We start from the raw sequence: 17,157 nt of genomic DNA on the forward strand, positions 1-17,157 counted from the left end.
TGCAACCTCTCCCTCCCTTGTTGGTCTTTTTGTCAGCTGGGTTTGATGAAAGGCATTTGGCTTCCAAGAGAAGCTTTGCCTGGAAAGCTTTCTCCCAGTTATCCCTCTGGGAAGCTCTACATGTTCCTGGTTTTGGGGCCACGAGGTTGTAGTTCAGCAGCGCTACCCTGGCTTTGGGGGGAAGGCTGAGAGGAGGGAACACCTCTGCTCCCCGTGCTGCTGCACTGCAGTCATGGAGACAAATATTTTCCTTGGAAAAAATACAAGTAAGAATTAGCTGAAATTTTAAATTGTCCTAACGACTGTGAGGGACTATGCTTTCAGGAGCATGTTGGAGAAACATGGTGCCATTTTATTGAATTTGGTATGATATACCAAATATCAGATACCAAGTATCCAGGTACAGATGTGCATGAAAAATTGCCCCTAACAACCTTTCATGCAGATTAATGGAGCAGCGCCCATTGGAGAGGGAACACTGCCAATCTGCATGTTTTTATTTTAAGTGAAATGAAACAAGCTGGCTGTTGAGAAGCTGACATTACAGTGGAAAAGGCTGCATTTCCTCGGAGTGTTTTCTGTTGCATAAACTCAGCAGAGCCCTATTAGCTTGACGAGCTGTGACATCCTGACAGGATAAACCAGAGGCAGGGACAAAGGGCTGCGACTCAGAACAGGCTCCCAAAAACCAGGATGATGCTTCAGAGGGATGTGCTGGGAAGGTGGCACAATGGGATCTGCACACGGGACCCCTTGGGAGCAGTGATACAGCAAAACTTCAGCTTACAACCAGCAGCAAGCATCCCCTGCACCCAACTTTCCCCCACGGAGCCAGGGGAAGCAGGGTGGGGCAGCTGGCGTGGCAGGGAGGAGGAATAGGGCCATGTCCCCCACTCACCACAGACCCCACAGCAGTGGCCAAGGGGCTGCAAAGGGCTCTGGCACGCTGGCTCTGGGCACTGCCTCCCTGATGCCCTGAGCAGGGCTGCGCAGATGCGGGGGCCATCCTAAAGGAGAGCAGGGCAGCGTCAGTCCCTCACCCCGTAACCTGCACTGGAGCCCCCAAAATGGGAAAGGGAAGACTCACCAGGGTGTTCTCGCAGGCACAGCCGGACTTATCAGGACAGCCAGTGCCTGTCACCTGGAGAGTGCCATTGCCATGAAACTGCAGCGGGGCGGAGGGGCCCCCCAGGTACCCAGCCCAGGATGCTGGGGTGTTCAGCTCCTGTGCAAGGAAGAGCAGCAAAGCAGGTGAGTGTCCCAGGACAGGTCCCAGTGCTGTCCCCAGGCACCCAGCCGTGCTGCTGGGACACCTGATGTCACATCTGATGGACATCACTGAACAGCCTCGCTGCAAGCAGTGATGCAGCAGGAAAACCCTGCCAATACACCCATTCCAGCTTTTCCCCTGGACCAACAGAAAAACTCTCTCTAAAACCAAAAACAATGGCAGTGAGATGGCTGGGCCTTTTCTTCTTTTGCTTTCCATCTTTCTGCTGGCCCAGAGAATTCAAGGTACCAGCTTTTAACTACCGGGAGGAAGGGGGCTGGATCTGAGCTGTTTTCCTCCTATCTGGGAAGCATCTCCATGTGCTTGGGACTAGCAAAGGCTGAGCTGGACTGACCAGCCTCATCCTGCCAAGCCACCAGTGATTCCCTCACCCACTCTCTTCCACAGGAAGCATCTCCATGCTCTGGCACAACGGGCAGATTTCTCAGGCCCTGGGGTGAAAACAGTCATCACACAGCACAGAGTAGGCTGGCCTCAAAGGGATAAAGAAGCTCACGAGGTCAGTTCTTAGGAAACATGCTATGATCCTAAAAAGCACCTTCTTCCTTCCTTCACCTTCTCATCGCTCAGCAGCAGCCTGAGGGACAGCCAGCAGTGGTCCCTGGGGGGGATGATGAGCCGTGGGGTGGTCTCCAAGCATCAGCAGGATCAGCATCACTCTGAGCACCCAACAGCATCCACCTCTGCATCCCTGGGGCTACGTGTGCCTGGAGTGAGTTCTGCTGGGGTGCTGCCTTGCTCAGACTCACCAGCACCCGCCTGGACACCGACTGAGTCTATTACTCAAAAAGCAGCTACCTAATGCCTGGCCCTGAAATGGCAGATCCCAGCCAGCACAGCAGTAGAAATAATAAATAACTTATGAAACGCCTGCTGCATCTCCCACTCCTGGAAGGAACCTGTGTTTACTGCTGCAGTGCCTGTGATCTTCTGCTCCCCCGACCAGGAGGGATGGGGCTCGTGGGGAGCCTGATTCCCAGGCTGAGGCACAGCAGGCTGCCAGCGCTTCTATAATTATCCCTCCGATCAATTAAAGAGCAGTGCTGAAGCAAAGCTGGGAGATGATCACTGGGCCACAGGCCATGTTAAGGTCAGGGGCAGGAGGGAGGTGTCCCCAGAGGGTCCCTGAGCAGCACAGCTGCAGACACGTGCCTGGGAAGGGAGAGGCCCCTGGGAGCCAGAGAAGATGCCATTTGCTGGTGGTTTGACCCGTGCACATTGGCCCTTTCTTTAAACATGAATAGCGAGACAGCCTGTGCTCCCACACTGCAGGGAGGGAGGCGATAACAAACTGGTCGATGCAAAAAGGCCATGGAGGCCACCCACAGCAACAGCAACAGCAGCAGCAGCAGCCCATGAAGCTGCAGCCCCACAGGTGTGCCCCATCTCCCTGCACAGCGCTGCTCCCCCATCTCCAGCTGGTCCTTCCTCGCCTCACCTACTTTGGGGCTGTGGAGAGAAGGTACCGAGCCAGTTTCTCATCCTCCCCACGTTACCTGGCCCATGACAGAGATGCTGCGGAGGTGAATCACTGGCTGCGATGAGTCGATGTTTACCCGGAAGGAGGTTTCGGGCTGGAAGACAACATCATCATAGCGGCACGGGACGCGCTCCTCATCCACAGAAAAGATGGGCCCACTTGGCTTGGGCTCCCCACTGGGAAGAACATCCTGCCACAGTGTGGGGTCGAACCACGTGTGGTGCTCGGCATCGGCAAACCTCACTGTTCCACCTGGAAAAGCGATAGGAAAGGCTTAGCATGACCCAAACCCAAACTCAAAGCCCCAGCAGATGCATCTGGGTTGGTAAAACCAGGCACTGTCTGGCCTGAAGTGAAGGATCTCACCCTGTGGTCAGGGAGCCAAGGGCTGGCCCTGGCATCACCCTCATGGGCAGCCACTGCAGGCATTTCCCAGAGCTTGGCAAAGTTTCCCAGCACTCAGAGCTGGGGTCTCAGCCCAAACCCCACATCTGCCTGCTGCTTCCAGGCCCAGATCCCACAGGACAGTTTTTTCCCCCTTTTTTAAAGCTCACCCTTCTTGCTAAGGAGGAAAACATCTGCCCGAATGCTGAGTAACAGCTAAACCTGATAGAAATGGGTATGATAATTCATGTCCCAGTTTCCCAGCAGCCTGGAAGGTCTGCAGAAACGTGACCAGCCCTGTTCCCTGCAGCAGCTAACCCCAAAGTCAGTGCTCCATTTAACTATCAATTATTTAGCCATTAACCACTTCCCTGCTGGTTAGTCTCATCATGCAGCGCCCTGATTCCTCCTCCCCCTTCCCAGCAGCTGAACCTTTACCAATTCAGCCAGCTTGAGGGTGTTTAGTGACTGAATTACTCGCATTCATTTTGAAATCGTGCTTTAAAGAAGTCCATTTGTGGAAGTTGTCCCAGAAACGCTGCTGATTTCAGGGGAGCAGGGCGTGGTCAGCAGGAAAAGCCCAGTGCAAAGCACAGATGCCTGAGCTTCCCGGCGGGGGGGGGGGGGCAAACAGCCCCAAAATAAAAAAATGATAGGAATGAAGGATTTCAGAGTGGCTCCAGACAGTCTTAAGCTACAATCCTTCCTCTGGGAAGACTGATTTGGACTTTTCCTCCCTTTTTTTCTCTTTTTCTTTTCCAGTCAGAGTGCAGGCACAGGCACTCTGCTTGGACTCTTCCTTCCCTGCAGAGGAACTAAAAAGTTACTTGCCACTGAAAGCATGGGGTAGCTCTTAAGCACCCAAAATACACCTCCCTAGAAAACAGCTTTCAGATAATAGCAGGCACCAATGACACAAACCTGCTGTCTCAGCCATGGGCTGGAGGCTGGGAGGGGAGGGGAGGATGCATGTGTGAGGCCAAAGGCCAGCTTGCTGCGATGGCCATGGCTTGGCTCACCAGTGTGTAACTCCTAACTGGTTTTCTTTAGAAACACCATGCCAGAGACAGTAAGGGCTTTGATGTGGCTAAATGCTTAATAGGCAGGGGAAAATACAAACAATATTTGCCTCTCTGCTACAACTTCAAAGGCTTCCCTACCGTAATTACTTTTTTAGAAGACAGGTGATCTAGCAGGAAAAAAAGATCTGATGTGAGAGAGGCCATCAAAGGAAAGGTAAGTACTGAAGAGGAGTGATTCACTTTGCTCTGAGCTGGGACCTTTGTAGAGGTGTTTGGGCTGAATTTGCATGATTCATCACGGGCTGATGGGGTGCCTGGTTTCGGCACAAAATACCTGAGTCACAGCCTGGATCCCAGCTGCCATCGAAAGCTGTGAATCCTGCACCAGCTGCCAGCACGAGTTCTCCGTTCAGGGGCAGGTACTAGACGAAGGGATGCAGAGTGTTACTGCGCGGTCCTGCTGCCAGCCACCCAGGCTTGTAACCAAGTAACACTGCTAATCATTAGGCTGCCTATTACCCTCACAGTCTCCAAGGCACTTCACAGTTATCAGGAGCTACCCTTGCCATGCCCCATGTAAATGGAAAAGTATCAGCTCCCGGTTTTACGGACGGGGAGGCTGCAAGGGGGAGGGGCAGTTTGATGTTATCTTCCCTAACACAGCATTCAGAAAAGCAAGAAAAGGAAAAAGCAAAATAAGCTCTTTTGACAGCTCTTCCTCCTCTTGCACACACTCCCAGCAGCTCAGTAATGGATTTATACATTGGAACACCATGAAAAACCCAACCTTACTCTGCAAGTGCCAGAGTGCAACCCCTCACTTAATGGGTTCCCACCTCCAGGGGCTGTGCTTGCCCCATAAAACGTAACTCAGGGACCCAAGTTATGCTTGGTGCAGTGTCAAGTAGGGAATCTGCACTCAGCACAAGCTAAGGGAAACACACAGCGGCATTTGGAGAAGCTTGCTATAGCCACACCCTCTTCTTGTTGGGTAGGACATCACCAGCAGGTAGTCACAGTCATGGTACTGACCTGGCTTCAGCCTGGCCACGGACAAGCCTCAGCAGGCACAGCTCTGCCACGGGAACCTTTTCAGCAAGAAACTGTGGCCACCTGGGTCACGAGCCACCACTGCCAGCACTGGGACAGGCCCTGGTGAACGATCAACTCAGGCAACTCATTCACAGCACACAGGCTGTTCAGCCCAGCCCGTTTTATTTTACATTTAGAAATTGCAGAGGGAAAGTCATGGTTTCTCCCAATATTTTCAAGTCAGTGATGCTCAAGGCTCCCTTCTCTAATTCAGTCTATCCAGTGTTTTAGCACCACTCCCCAGACAGCAGCTGGGAGCCCTCCAGGACTGCATTATGCTGACTTACTGGGTCCTGCGCTCAGGCAGAAAACATTAAATAGGATTTTACGGTTTCATCTACTTAATTGGTCTTTAAATATGTATGTAGGTTAGAGAAAGCAAGACTTATAACTGACTGCTGCAGGTGGCTGTGATAGCTCTCTGTCCTTGGCCAGTCTTGCCTGAGGATGCTCAGTCCCACTTGGGCCACCATGGGGTAGGCAGACCAGGCAAAAAGCTCATCACCCCTGAACTGTAGGCACCTGTTAAGAAGTTTAGTATCTTGGTGGTGCAGTGCTTTGAAGGCCATAGCCCAGGTGCTCCTCTTGGTTCAGGAACCATGAGAAGCCAGGATAGAGAGCAGAGGGTGGCTGCCACCAAGAAGAGCCCCACAGTGCTCCTCTGCACCATCTGCTTTGGACCCAGCAACGCCATACATTGGGCTGGACAAGAGGGGATGACACTAGGAATAGCTGAGGTTGGGGCAACATGTGCCCCAGGGGTGTGGTGTCTCCCCCCAGCCAGGAAGGAGCCTTTGCCTATGGACACTGCTCCATCAGACCATAGCCTGTGTCCTGCTGTCAGGTTCTCTGCATTTCTATTACTTTTGAGTAAAGGAAATTTGTTCAATACTGAAGCACTGAAAAAAGCTGAAAGGTCTGCCAGGATACAAATGGCATCATGTCCTTTAGCTGCAGATGTAAAAGCCATGTCTGTTTTGGCCTGCATTCAGCTGGGTGAGGGCAATGCTACCAGCTTCAGCCACAGAATGCTGTACTTCACTTCAAGTGGCCTGGCTTGTTTTCCTGTGAGCTCATGCGGGAGCAGGCAATGGGACATTCTGGAGCAGTCAGCTGTCACCCATACTCAGGCTAGTGCCAGAAGCACTGCCAGCCAAGTCTCTTCTCCCAGACTGCCTGGGCCATGGCAGTCTGAAGCCCCTGGGCACTGCCTCTTGCCCAGTTTGCAGGCTGGCCCCCTGCACCACAGCAGGGCCAGGCAGGAAGGGTGGCCAGCCGGCTGCTGGGCCCCATCTGAGCTGCCCAGCGTGGGGCTTTGGATGGGACGCAGCAGATCCTTCCACCAGCACAGGGTACCAGCTCTGGGCACTCAGACCCAAAGCTGCAGGGATCTTTGGGTGGAAGAAAGAAAATCAGCCAGCAGCTGCTGCTGAGGGGGATGGTTACACAGCAGGATCATGACTGGTCTCCACTTGCTTTCCCAGCATGCTGAAGTTGACATTTGTGAGTGTTGTGGCTGGATCAAGACCACTGGGTTGGGAAGTCCCTGCTCTCATCCCTGCCTGCCTGCCAGCTCCCTCTCCTGTTGTTACCACTTTGACTACAGCCGTGGGTCAGAGCTTCCCAAACACCCTGTGGTAACCATGCAGGACACAAGAAGATTTTGTGTCCAAGGGGATTGTTCATTCAGATCTTCACAAACTAAGTAGGAGGGAAGGAAAACACAATGAGGATTCCCATGACAGGGCTGAGTTCAGTGTGGTAAGAGAGGAGATGAGGTATAACAGGATAGCTCGTTCAGTTAGGGATGCACATATGGATGCATGACACTGATTCCAGGACGAGGTGGTGCATCGTGCATGTGCTTGGGAGGGCAAGCACGTCTGGATGGGCCAGCAGCACCAGTTCTGCTCAAGGGGAGAGCTGGGGGAAATGCCCCATGCCTGCAGTGCCTGTGCTCTGGAGACACTGGCCTCTGAGCTCTCTGGACAAGATGGAGCTTCTCCAGCCACCGCAGGAGATCCCCTTCCACTCTTGAGGCCAAAACCCCAGGCTGGCTGGACTTCCCAAGCCCAGAGTAAGCTGCTCATGTGAGTGTCAGAGTGGCAGGGAAATGAGAGTGAGCACACACAGTGTCCCTTCACACCCTGGGACTGCCCAGACACTGCAAGCACTTGCCCTGGAATTAAGATGGCAACACAACACGATGGAAGACAGGGGATAGAGTCACCCCATCTTCACAAACATGAAGCTCAGGAAGAGCTCTGTACTTCTGCTTCATCACAGGAATTTCTGGGGCTGGCCCCTGCAGCTATGGCTCCTTGCCCACTGAGGCAACTGTGCTGCACATCCACCACCAGCCCTGCCTGAGCTTCTCACCACTGGGTAGCATTCCAGGAGTGTCTCCATTGTCCAGTGGATCTTTGTAAATAATTTGCCCTTTCTTTTTTCCTAACATAAGTTAGGCATCTCAGCTCACTGCAGAGGACAAATGGAGACTCTGGCTGGGCAGTGGTTTTCTACCTTTGGGAGTTTAGTGTAGAAATTGCATACAGGTTGGGCCACTTTCCAAGTACATTTTGAACTGAGCAATGACAGGTACCAATGGACCAGAGCCAAAAAGCTGGCAGTTTCATCTGCTTTCCCTTCCTCCTGCCAACCTGTACTCCAGGGCCATTAATACAGCGAGTGCTTAGAGTCCCATTAGTCATTTCCCATCCCTGATACTAGTAAATCACTTATCTCCTCTGTTATCATTATCAAGTGTAATGACAACTGAAACACAGTCATCATTCTTCTTATCAAAGTCATAAAAAAAAAAGGATGAAAGACCCCATGTAGCCCTTGGCCCAGCCCCAGCACTGCACCACTGAGAAGGAATCCACTGCCCCAACAAATAAGTGGAAACAAAGCTAACCTCCAAAATGTAAAAGAAAGAAATAGCAAAGTCCTGAGAGATGGTTTTTCAATCAGATGGCCTTAATCACCCTCTGGCACATCCTGGCTCTGCTTGAGTCACAAGCATTGGGCTGAGATGACTGACAGGAGCACTGTGACTGGCATGTCACCATCATCAGCACAGGAAAAATGCAGCACTTGTGCTTTGAACCTCAGTGAACAACACTTGTGACTGCAGCCGGGTCTTTCCCCAGCCTTGCTTTTATTTGCAGCATCTATGCATTTAAATTCCTTGCCTGGATGAGATGGTGCCACCATCCCCCATCATTCAACACTAACACTGCCTGGGCACACTGGGCTCCACAGTGCTGCATCCACAGCTGCACCAGCAGGCAGGTCAGCAGCCATCGGCCCCCAGGTACATCCCCTTGCCCAGCACCCAGCCCAGGAGCAGCTCTGGGGCTGGTGCTCCTGGCCCTCCATTGAAAAAAACTGTGATAGGATGCGAGTGGGCTATTGCTCCAACACAGATTGCTGTAACCCACCACAGGCAATAATGCTCAAGGGAAATGATCTCCATATCACCTTTCTCAGTCCTGCTTTGTTGGGTCAGTGGCAGCCCATGGGCAGCAGCAGGCAGCCACGGCAGCAGGCGGGCGACCCCAGCCCATGCTGCCCACAGGTGCGAACAGCAGAGATTTCCCCAGTGCCTGCTGAGGCTGGGGGTCTCAGCGCAGCTGGTGGTGGAGCCTGGGTGGTATCCAGCTGTTGGGTGACACCCCAGAAAGGCACAGGGCCCGGTTCACCCACAGGTGAATCCCTCTGACAACTCCAGAGCATTGCCAGGGGCTTGCTTGCAGCAGCACTTCTTGGGTTCATTACTGGGGGTTCATTTATTCGCTTTCTGGCCCAGATGAAGCTTCCACCTGCACCCTCAGGACAGTGTCCTTTGCCCTAGCCACACATGCCACCTCATACCCCCAGTTTGCTGCCAAAGCCAGCCTGCCCCCACCACAGCTCTCGATCCCACAGCAGCTAGTCCAGGTTCCCAGGAAGGCAGGAGGACCTCCTGCCACCCCAAGACCTCCGTGTGAGCCGAGGAGGGCCACCTGCCGCTGGAGCAGCACCTTGCTGCCCAAACATCTCCCTCCAGGCACATGGTCCTATGAGGAATGGGGCTTTAGCTTCCCAAGGAAGGCAGGCAAGAAATGCAGCCTGTGTCCCCATGAAGCCTATGCTCACGAAGGCTGGTGCAGCACACCCGGGGCACAGAAGCTGGGGCTGCTCTGCATGGGACCCACCAGCGACAGCGGGGGATGCCCACAGCCCTGATCTGATCCCAGCAATAGCTCGCCCCTCTGCTTCTGACCCACAGCAGGCAGGAGCACAGGCACAGGAGTGGTGTGCCAGGGGATATCATCATTTCAGTGTCATCTCCTGCAAGCTAACAAGGTGCTTGGCTGCTCCCCCTGCCCGCATCCCTGCCTCCCCTCCTGCCCAGAAGCAGCAGCCCAGCCGCGCGTTCATTAATGCCAGAGCCAGCTCCCCTGCTGTGTCTGCTTACCACATTTTAAGCTGTTTCAGTGTACGGGCTCCCCACAGCACCTGCCCAACCTGGTCTTGCCCCCACATCCCCTGGCATAGGAGTGACCTGACACATCAGGTTCCCAACACATCACAGTCCTGCCCATCCCTACAGAGAAGCCACAGCTCCTGGCCATCCCACACAGCCCCTGCCAAACCACCCCACAGGGCCCAGAGAAAGCCATGGGAGGATAAAAACAAACAACAGACACAAAAAGCCCATTAACTGGATTGCAGATCCCCAGCATACACTTCTAGTTGCAGTGCCAAACAGGTCCCAGTGTACAGAAATCAGGTGTCACAGGGACATGGGAAGCCCTTTGGGTAGCTGAAGACATTGAGCTATGGCTGCAGAAGACACAGAGAGGATTAAAGCCATTTGCCAAATCTATTTCAGATTAGCTAAGATCCTTTTCCTGAACTTTCCTCTACAGACAAGATCAGAGAAAGCTAGGAAGAGGCTCGAGGTGCAGGCAGGGGGGCCATGCCCGGCAGCGAAGGGGATGGCAGACGATCCATGGAGCAGCTTCCCAACCAGACGGGCTCCAGCATCCGCTACAGCCCAGGATGCTGGCAAGCTGCTCTGCTCATTGCAGACTTTAGTAACTCCTCCTGCTGGAAACCAGCCTGAAATGAGGAAATAGACTCGGCGAGATGAGTGTAAATGGCTGTTTTACCACACTCCTTTCCTAGCACACACCTTCAGTGTGAATACTGACACAGAAAAGACTGCAGGATTCCGGATTGGAATTATGTGCTGGCACACACTCCCCTCAAATTTTTTACCTTCATCTCAGGTGAAGGAAAAATAATCCCTTTTCTGGTTGTCTCATTATCCCGCTGTCTGGGAAGCAGTGGGGGAGGGAGCACCGGTGCCTGGGACTAGCGCGAACTGTGGCAATTCATTAGAGCCGGTGCCCCTGGAGAGCAATTGGCATTTCAAGATCAATCTCTGCCAGGAACCGAGCGGGAGCATCCTGCAGCAAAGCCGAGTACATTCTGCTCTTGCAATTAGGCAGCTAAAAATACAAGGCTGGGGGAGGTGTCCCTGGTCAGACCCCAGTGCCCTGCACACTCCGAACCCTTGCCCAGCCTTGCAGCCCCTCATGGGGCAGGCAGGGAAGGGGTACGAACAGCTGCCACCCCACAGCAGAGCTCAGGGATGAGGCACAGCTGGAAAAGAGATGTCAGGGCTGCTGAGCAACCCCAGCCAGTGTCCTGACCCTGGGGTGGAGCAAGGCTGCTCTGCCCATGTGAATAAAACCCACTCCCGCCACCCCAAAAATAGAAGCAGCAGCATCCATCCCTGGCCTGCACGTCAGTGCTGGCCAGCTCAGGCACAAACTGCACAAGGGCTGGTGTTACTGGGGCAAACACCAGGCTCACTGCTGCAGCCATGCCCTGGCCTGGCTCCCTTTGGAAGCACAGCCATAGCCAGAGGGTCCAATCCCTCACAGGAGTCTTTCTCCCCCACCAGGAGACAAGCAAAGCCAAAGTCTGCCTTACCCTGGAGCACCCATGCCAGGCATCATCACCTCCATTTCCATCCTTTCTGCACATTTAGTCTCAGGCACCTCCAAAAGCTGGCTAAATACTGATCTGCATCTTTAGGCAGCTAAATACCATAGAAAATCTAGCCTAATCACAACGGTTGTGCATCAAAGCCATTTACGCTTAAGCTGGATTTGGATTTAGTGTGTGGCTGAATTAGGGATCCATTTGAAACTTCAAATAACTGCTGAGCTGGGCACTCAGTGGGTGAGCTCTGAGCAGGGAGGCAGGTTCTGTGCCCCAACAGCCTCCTCCCAAGAAGGCATTTCCCAGCACTTGGCTGGTGCCAGCATAGTACTGATGGGAAGGGGAGCTGGAGAGCTGACCACACAGAAGTGAGCTTTCAGAAAAATGTCTAGGAGAGGAGCGATAGTGACACATGAGGACCACCCAACGCTCCACTCAGCTGGGGAGTTGGGATGGGAGATCTCATGCTGTCCCTCCACCACCAGCACCAAGCATCCTCCCCTACACTTGCCACAGCAGGCACTGTTCTCATGAAAGTCAATGAGAGCCCAATCCCTCCTCAGCTGTGAATTTCCTTCTAGGCTACTATAGCAAACAACATTCTCCTTTTTTTTTTTTTTGGCCAAAGGCTGTATAGCATCTCCATGGTGACTCTAAAGCTTAATGTATTCTTGCTGATTTAAGTGATTAATGCTCCAGTGCGCGTGGCTGGCAGCCGAACAGGTGCAGCCCAGCCTCTCTGCAAAAAGCCTCATGACCAATTCATTTTCTAACCAGCTGGTTGCCAAATTTCATGCCATTTGCATGAGTGGCAGCCCAGCTCAGGTGGTGGGTTTCATTTCTTTTTCATCCTTAACCTTGGCAGTCCCTGTATCACCTGGTGACAGCAGAGCAAGGCAGTGAACAGGAGGGAAGTGCCTGAGCTGAAATTAAAAAGAAATATTAACCACCTCACTAAGAGACATGCTGGGACAGTTCACAGGGAATTGCCGGGGCAGCGATGCTCAGAAGGAAGGTGTGAGCTGCAGTGCAGGTTACAGGCAGGGGTGGCTGCTCACCTGCAGTGCAATTCAGTGCAAGAGCAGAATGGTGCCCTCAGCCCATGCCATGCTTCCTCCCCTCATGGATCCCCCCAGCAGTCCTCCCCACCTGCACAGCAGCGGGACTATAAAATTCACTGTAACCCTGAAGCCTGTGCAGCTGCCTGCCATCAGTGGGGGCCCAGAGAAACCCCAGGACAGCAGAGGGGCCCCAGGGGCTCCTGCCAGCGCTCTGGACCCGTTGACTGGGACAAGCCATGGGTCACTCGGGCACCCTGACCCATCCCTGAGTCACGATGAGAGCCATCAACCCCAGCAGTGGGCAGGGCCGTGGATGCTGTTTTGTGTTGTGCAAAGGTTGTGTTGATCTCCCTCTCCTCAGGCTGCTCAGCTCTGCTCTCCAGCTTGGCTGCAGGAGGCTCAGCCGTAATGACTGACGCTGCTCTGCAATTATGCACTTTGCAGGCCTCTAATGAAAGTACTTTAGAAATATTATACATTCATCTGTAAGTAAAATAAAATCTGCTGGAGTGGTATTTTGCTCTTTTCTTCTCTGGGTAAATTCCACATCATTTATTACATTATATTTGTACATATTTCCCCAGTACATTCTTTCCTTCAAAAATTCATATTTAAAATGCCATATAAATAAAGTATCTTCTCCAAATATTTGTAGAGGGATTAAATGTGGCACATGGCGTTATTAAAGCATCAAAACTATTAGTGGCATAGACAGCCTGAACAAATTACACCACATAAATTTCAAGGGCTTCTTCAAATTTAGTGGCCAATAAAAGAGCAAAGCTGCCCTAAAACCGAGAGAGGAAACTTGTATGCAAGCTCATCAGGTCTAGAAGAGGAGGGTTTCCAAACAGGATCCAGCCCGTCTCTTCTTGTCCCAGCACTGGGAGAGGGCTCACTGGTGACCCATCCTCCACTGGCATGTTGGGGCATGCTTTTCCATTTAATTCCTCCCTGTTAAATTTTACCCTCCAAGCCATGGAGATTGAGATGCCATGTTTTCATGGCTGCCTGTCAGCCTGCTCTGGGGCAGAGTTCCTCCTGTGGGGCAAAATCAGGTTGCTCAGAAACCCGTCTGAGTTGAGACCCCCCCAGTCTTATATCACTCAACACACACACTTCAGCAGGGTGTCATGCCCATCTTGCCACAGCCAGGCTGATAATGCCACAGAAAAATATAAAACCCAATGGCACTTGAAAGAAAATTTCTTAAGCAACATTTTGGGATTTGCCAGAACAGTTTGTTTTCATTTCAAGATATTTTGATGTCAGCTTCACTTAGCCTCTGCCCAGGGCTAGTGCCTGCTCTGTGTCAGCAATGCTGTGGGTTGGTGCTCCTCAGCCAACTACTGCCAAGTTTTCCATCACATGGAGGGAGTTTTATCCCTCCCTTGAGGAGGAAAAATCAATTTATTTCAAATGAAATTGGGTTTTGTTGTACTCTCTCTCATCTCCCCTAATTAAGAAAAGAAAAGAAAAAAAAAAAAGCCCAGAGATGGCCTTTTTGGTTCCATGGTACAGAGAAACCCAGACTGCCATAGGACTCCCATCCCCTGCCCCAGATGAGGCATCCTTGGTCTGGCTGGACCATGGAGAAAAGTGTTGAAGTCCATGGAATGACTTTAAACTGACAGAGGACAGGTTTAGACTAGATATTAGCAAGAAATTCTTTACTGTGAGGGTGGTGAGGCACTGGCACAGGTTGCCCAGAGAAGCAGTGAATGCCCCATCCCTGGAAGTGTTCAGGGCCAGGCTGGATGGGACTTTGAGCAACCTGGTCTAGTGGAAGGTGCCTCCGTCCATGGCAGGGGGTTGGGACTGATGACCGTTAAGGTCCTTTCCAAGCCAAACGATGTTATGATTCTGTGGAGATGGGGACAGGGAAATGTGCCACCAGGCAGAGCTGCAGGGCTGGCCCTGCCCTCACCCACCCTCTGACAGCCCTTCACACCATGCACACCACGCCTTACCATGTCCGTCAGCGCGTGGGGAGACCTGACGAAGACTGAGACAACCTGTAAGAAAAGCAAGAATAGAGTGTGCTTTGCACTGTCAGGTAAAGGGGCTTTTCCAATGCCTGACAGCATTTTGCAAAAACAAAAATAAAAATAAATCAGAAGTGTCTATACCTTGTCCTTCTCAAAGTGAACCACGTCGCTGGCACAGGGGACTCTGTCTTTATCCCAGTTGGAGGCGGTTTCGAAATTGGTGTTGGGGATCCACTGCTTGTACACAGCAGCAGTGGCAGCTGGGAGGGAACAGAAGAACCAGTTTAACCCAGTCCATGGGAGGCACCAGGAGCCTGCTCTGGGATGTGCTTCAGGATGGCTTGGCCTTTTTATGCCAGATTTTTCACCCAAGAGCAGCTCCTGAGTTTTCCCAGCTGAGCAGTCACAGCCCTTCTCTACACAGGGGATTTTTTTTGGCTGGGTGATGGTTTTTACCCACCAAGACAGGAAGAGAAGCAAGGGACAAACACCTGGCAGGCAGAGAGAAGGCAGGAAAGTGTCCTGCAGGCAAAGGGCAAGAACAACATACACCTGGTAGTTAAGCAATCCTTGCAAGGGGTTTTGTTGTCACTCACTAATTCAACAAATAGAGATTCCTCAGCCTTTGGTTTCCAGAAGGTACAGAGTGGGCATGCAGAGCTGGGATACCACAAAGACAGGGCAAGAGAAGAAAAGGCATTTGTTATGGGACATGTAGCACAAAATACAGGCTAGTTTCATGTGTTTGGAGCTGGAGGGGGGGATTCAACGGTGTATTTCAGCCTGAGGCATAAACAGGTTGGGTTGGAGGGTTCTTCCCCTTGGGGTTTGCTGGGACAGTGGCAGTCTCGTCCTTGGGGCCCCACAGGGATGAACCTGATGGCCAGGGACAGGACAAGGGAGAGGGGGTTTTCACTCTGACCTCCGTGATTGCACAAGCACAGCAGAGCAGCCTCCCGACCTGTCATTGCCCAGGCTTGGCTGGGGGATGCACATTCAGCTGAAGATGAATGACTTTCCAGCAGCCTGAATTAAATGGCTTCAGGCAAGTAAGTATGAGACAGAGAAGAGAAAATGACCAAAAAACCCCCCGACTTTTGCCGTTATTATGGATCATCTTTTCTGTAAGAGAAAGACCCACAAAATTACAAAATATGTAGAAAATCCATGGTGGAAGGGACTGGGGCACTGGAGGGGGCGTGGAGAGGGAACGCCGGCCCAGCCTGGGGCAGGAGAGGGGTTCTAAATGACTCCAGCTGACAGAGGAAGGTGCACTACAGAATGCCTTGGCCCGGCTACTCCAGGTGATGGGGAGGGATGTAGCTGCAGAGGCTCTATCAGTACACAAGGATCACCTTGGGGTGTAATTTGCGCTGTCTTACTCTGCCAGGGGCTCTGCTCAGACCACGGGCTGTAGTAGCCATCTCCACATGAACAGGAAACGATGTATTTTTAACCGGAATAAAAGTCCTGGAGCCCAGCTACAGAGCGCAGAGGGGCTCCCCTGCCTCATGCCGGGCTGCGGGTGCCTGAAGGAGTCCTCAGGCAGAACAAACACACCCGTGCCGTGTCCTCTTTAAAACCCTCCGAGAGGGAGAAAGACGCTGCCAGTGGTGAGAACGGGAGCCAGGTAGGTGCTCGCAGTGTTTTGGGCACAAACACCTTGCTAGCTCAGAGCAGAGAAGAGCTTAGGAAGGGAAAAAGCCCCCAGATAGTAATGGCAAGTTGTTCTGTCCTTGCTGCGGTTCCTCCCTCGCGTCCCTCCCACCTCGGGCAGCTGGGGAATGGAGAGGTCAGAGCTCCAGCCAAAAGGCTCGGACAGCCCCATCACACAAAGCCTCACGTCCCGCAGGTCAAGCGAGCTCTCACCCGGGCACACCCTGGAGACGGCTCCGCATCCCACCTGGCCGGAGGTTACTCCTTTTGCCCCGTGCAGCAGCGCCGTGCATTCCTGCACCCTCCCCAGCCCTGGAAATATCAGTGTGCTATTTAATCGGCCCTGTCTCCCGGGAAGCGCAGTCCTTGAACATCAAAGCTACATGCATATTCAACAGGGAGCGTGTCCTGCAGCGCAGCGCTGCTGACTTCAAATGAGAGGCACAGCAGGCTCTGCACGGCTATCCCAGCCTCAGCCCCCTGCTCCCCTGCTGCCTTCCCTCGTTTGCCTTACGGGTACGCTGTGAGTGACAGAGCCTGCAGCTCTGCTCCGAACCAGGGCTGCCAGGAGCATACCCGAAATGCGGAGGTCGCCCAGCGGTCACCCGTGCTCGCCACGGCGGCCGGGCCCTGGGCGTACTCACCAAGGAGCTGCAAGATTCCCAGAAGGAAGAGCAGGCGCTTCATTTCGCAGCCGGCTGCCATCCCTCGGCTCCGCGCTCCCTTCCCAGCTGGACCTTGCACCTTCCCGGGGCACGTGATGGGCTCAGCCCGGAGGAGGCTGGGGGGAGCAGGGAGATAACCAGTGTGGGAGGCAGGTTTCCCCAGCACGAACCTCAGCCTTGGTCTGTTCCAGAAGCTGGTTCGCGCTCAGCTCCTTTCCCAATCTCCCTGTTTCCTTGACATCCATGGGGAGCCTGAGAGCCACTGAGGATGTAGTTGGGGAGGCAGGAGTGAGGGTCCCCCCAGCTTCGCTCACCAAACCTCGCCACCCCACTCTCCCCACCCATCCAGGTCCAGCTGAAGGGTGTCAGGGTGAACACGCTGTGTGCACACCCCACGCCGCTCTCCCCTGCTGAACAGCGGCTACCTCATAATTACTAATGATGGCCTCCATGTATTTTCAATTAGCTCTCTTGGAAGGGAGCAGCTCCCAGCCACGACTCATAATTGTACTTTGGCC

The 17,157-nt window shown here is 53.0% G+C and overlaps 1 protein-coding gene across 2 annotated transcripts in view; it reads right to left on the reverse strand.

Moving 5' to 3' along the window:
• The window catches only part of AMN (amnion associated transmembrane protein), a 39,192-nt gene extending 22,402 nt beyond the window's left edge, over window positions 1–16,790 (reverse strand). The window contains exons 1-7 of one of the 2 annotated variants that reach the window (XM_019281722.2): window positions 16,619–16,790; window positions 14,460–14,578; window positions 14,301–14,345; window positions 4,512–4,599; window positions 2,788–3,023; window positions 1,088–1,225; window positions 899–1,007 (exon numbers count right to left, since the gene is read on the reverse strand). In XM_019281722.2, coding sequence (XP_019137267.1) covers window positions 899–1,007; window positions 1,088–1,225; window positions 2,788–3,023; window positions 4,512–4,599; window positions 14,301–14,345; window positions 14,460–14,578; window positions 16,619–16,679 — 796 coding nt within the window. In that variant the 5' untranslated portion in view covers window positions 16,680–16,790. The remainder of the gene's footprint in view (window positions 1–898; window positions 1,008–1,087; window positions 1,226–2,787; window positions 3,024–4,511; window positions 4,600–14,300; window positions 14,346–14,459; window positions 14,579–16,618) is intronic. The other variant, XM_010395369.3, reaches the window with a different exon arrangement.
• Between the last annotated feature and the right edge of the window lie 367 nt (window positions 16,791–17,157).

The sequence above is a fragment of the Corvus cornix genome, chromosome 5 (assembly GCF_000738735.6).
Source record: "Corvus cornix cornix isolate S_Up_H32 chromosome 5, ASM73873v5, whole genome shotgun sequence".
NCBI classification, from domain to species: domain Eukaryota; kingdom Metazoa; phylum Chordata; class Aves; order Passeriformes; family Corvidae; genus Corvus; species Corvus cornix.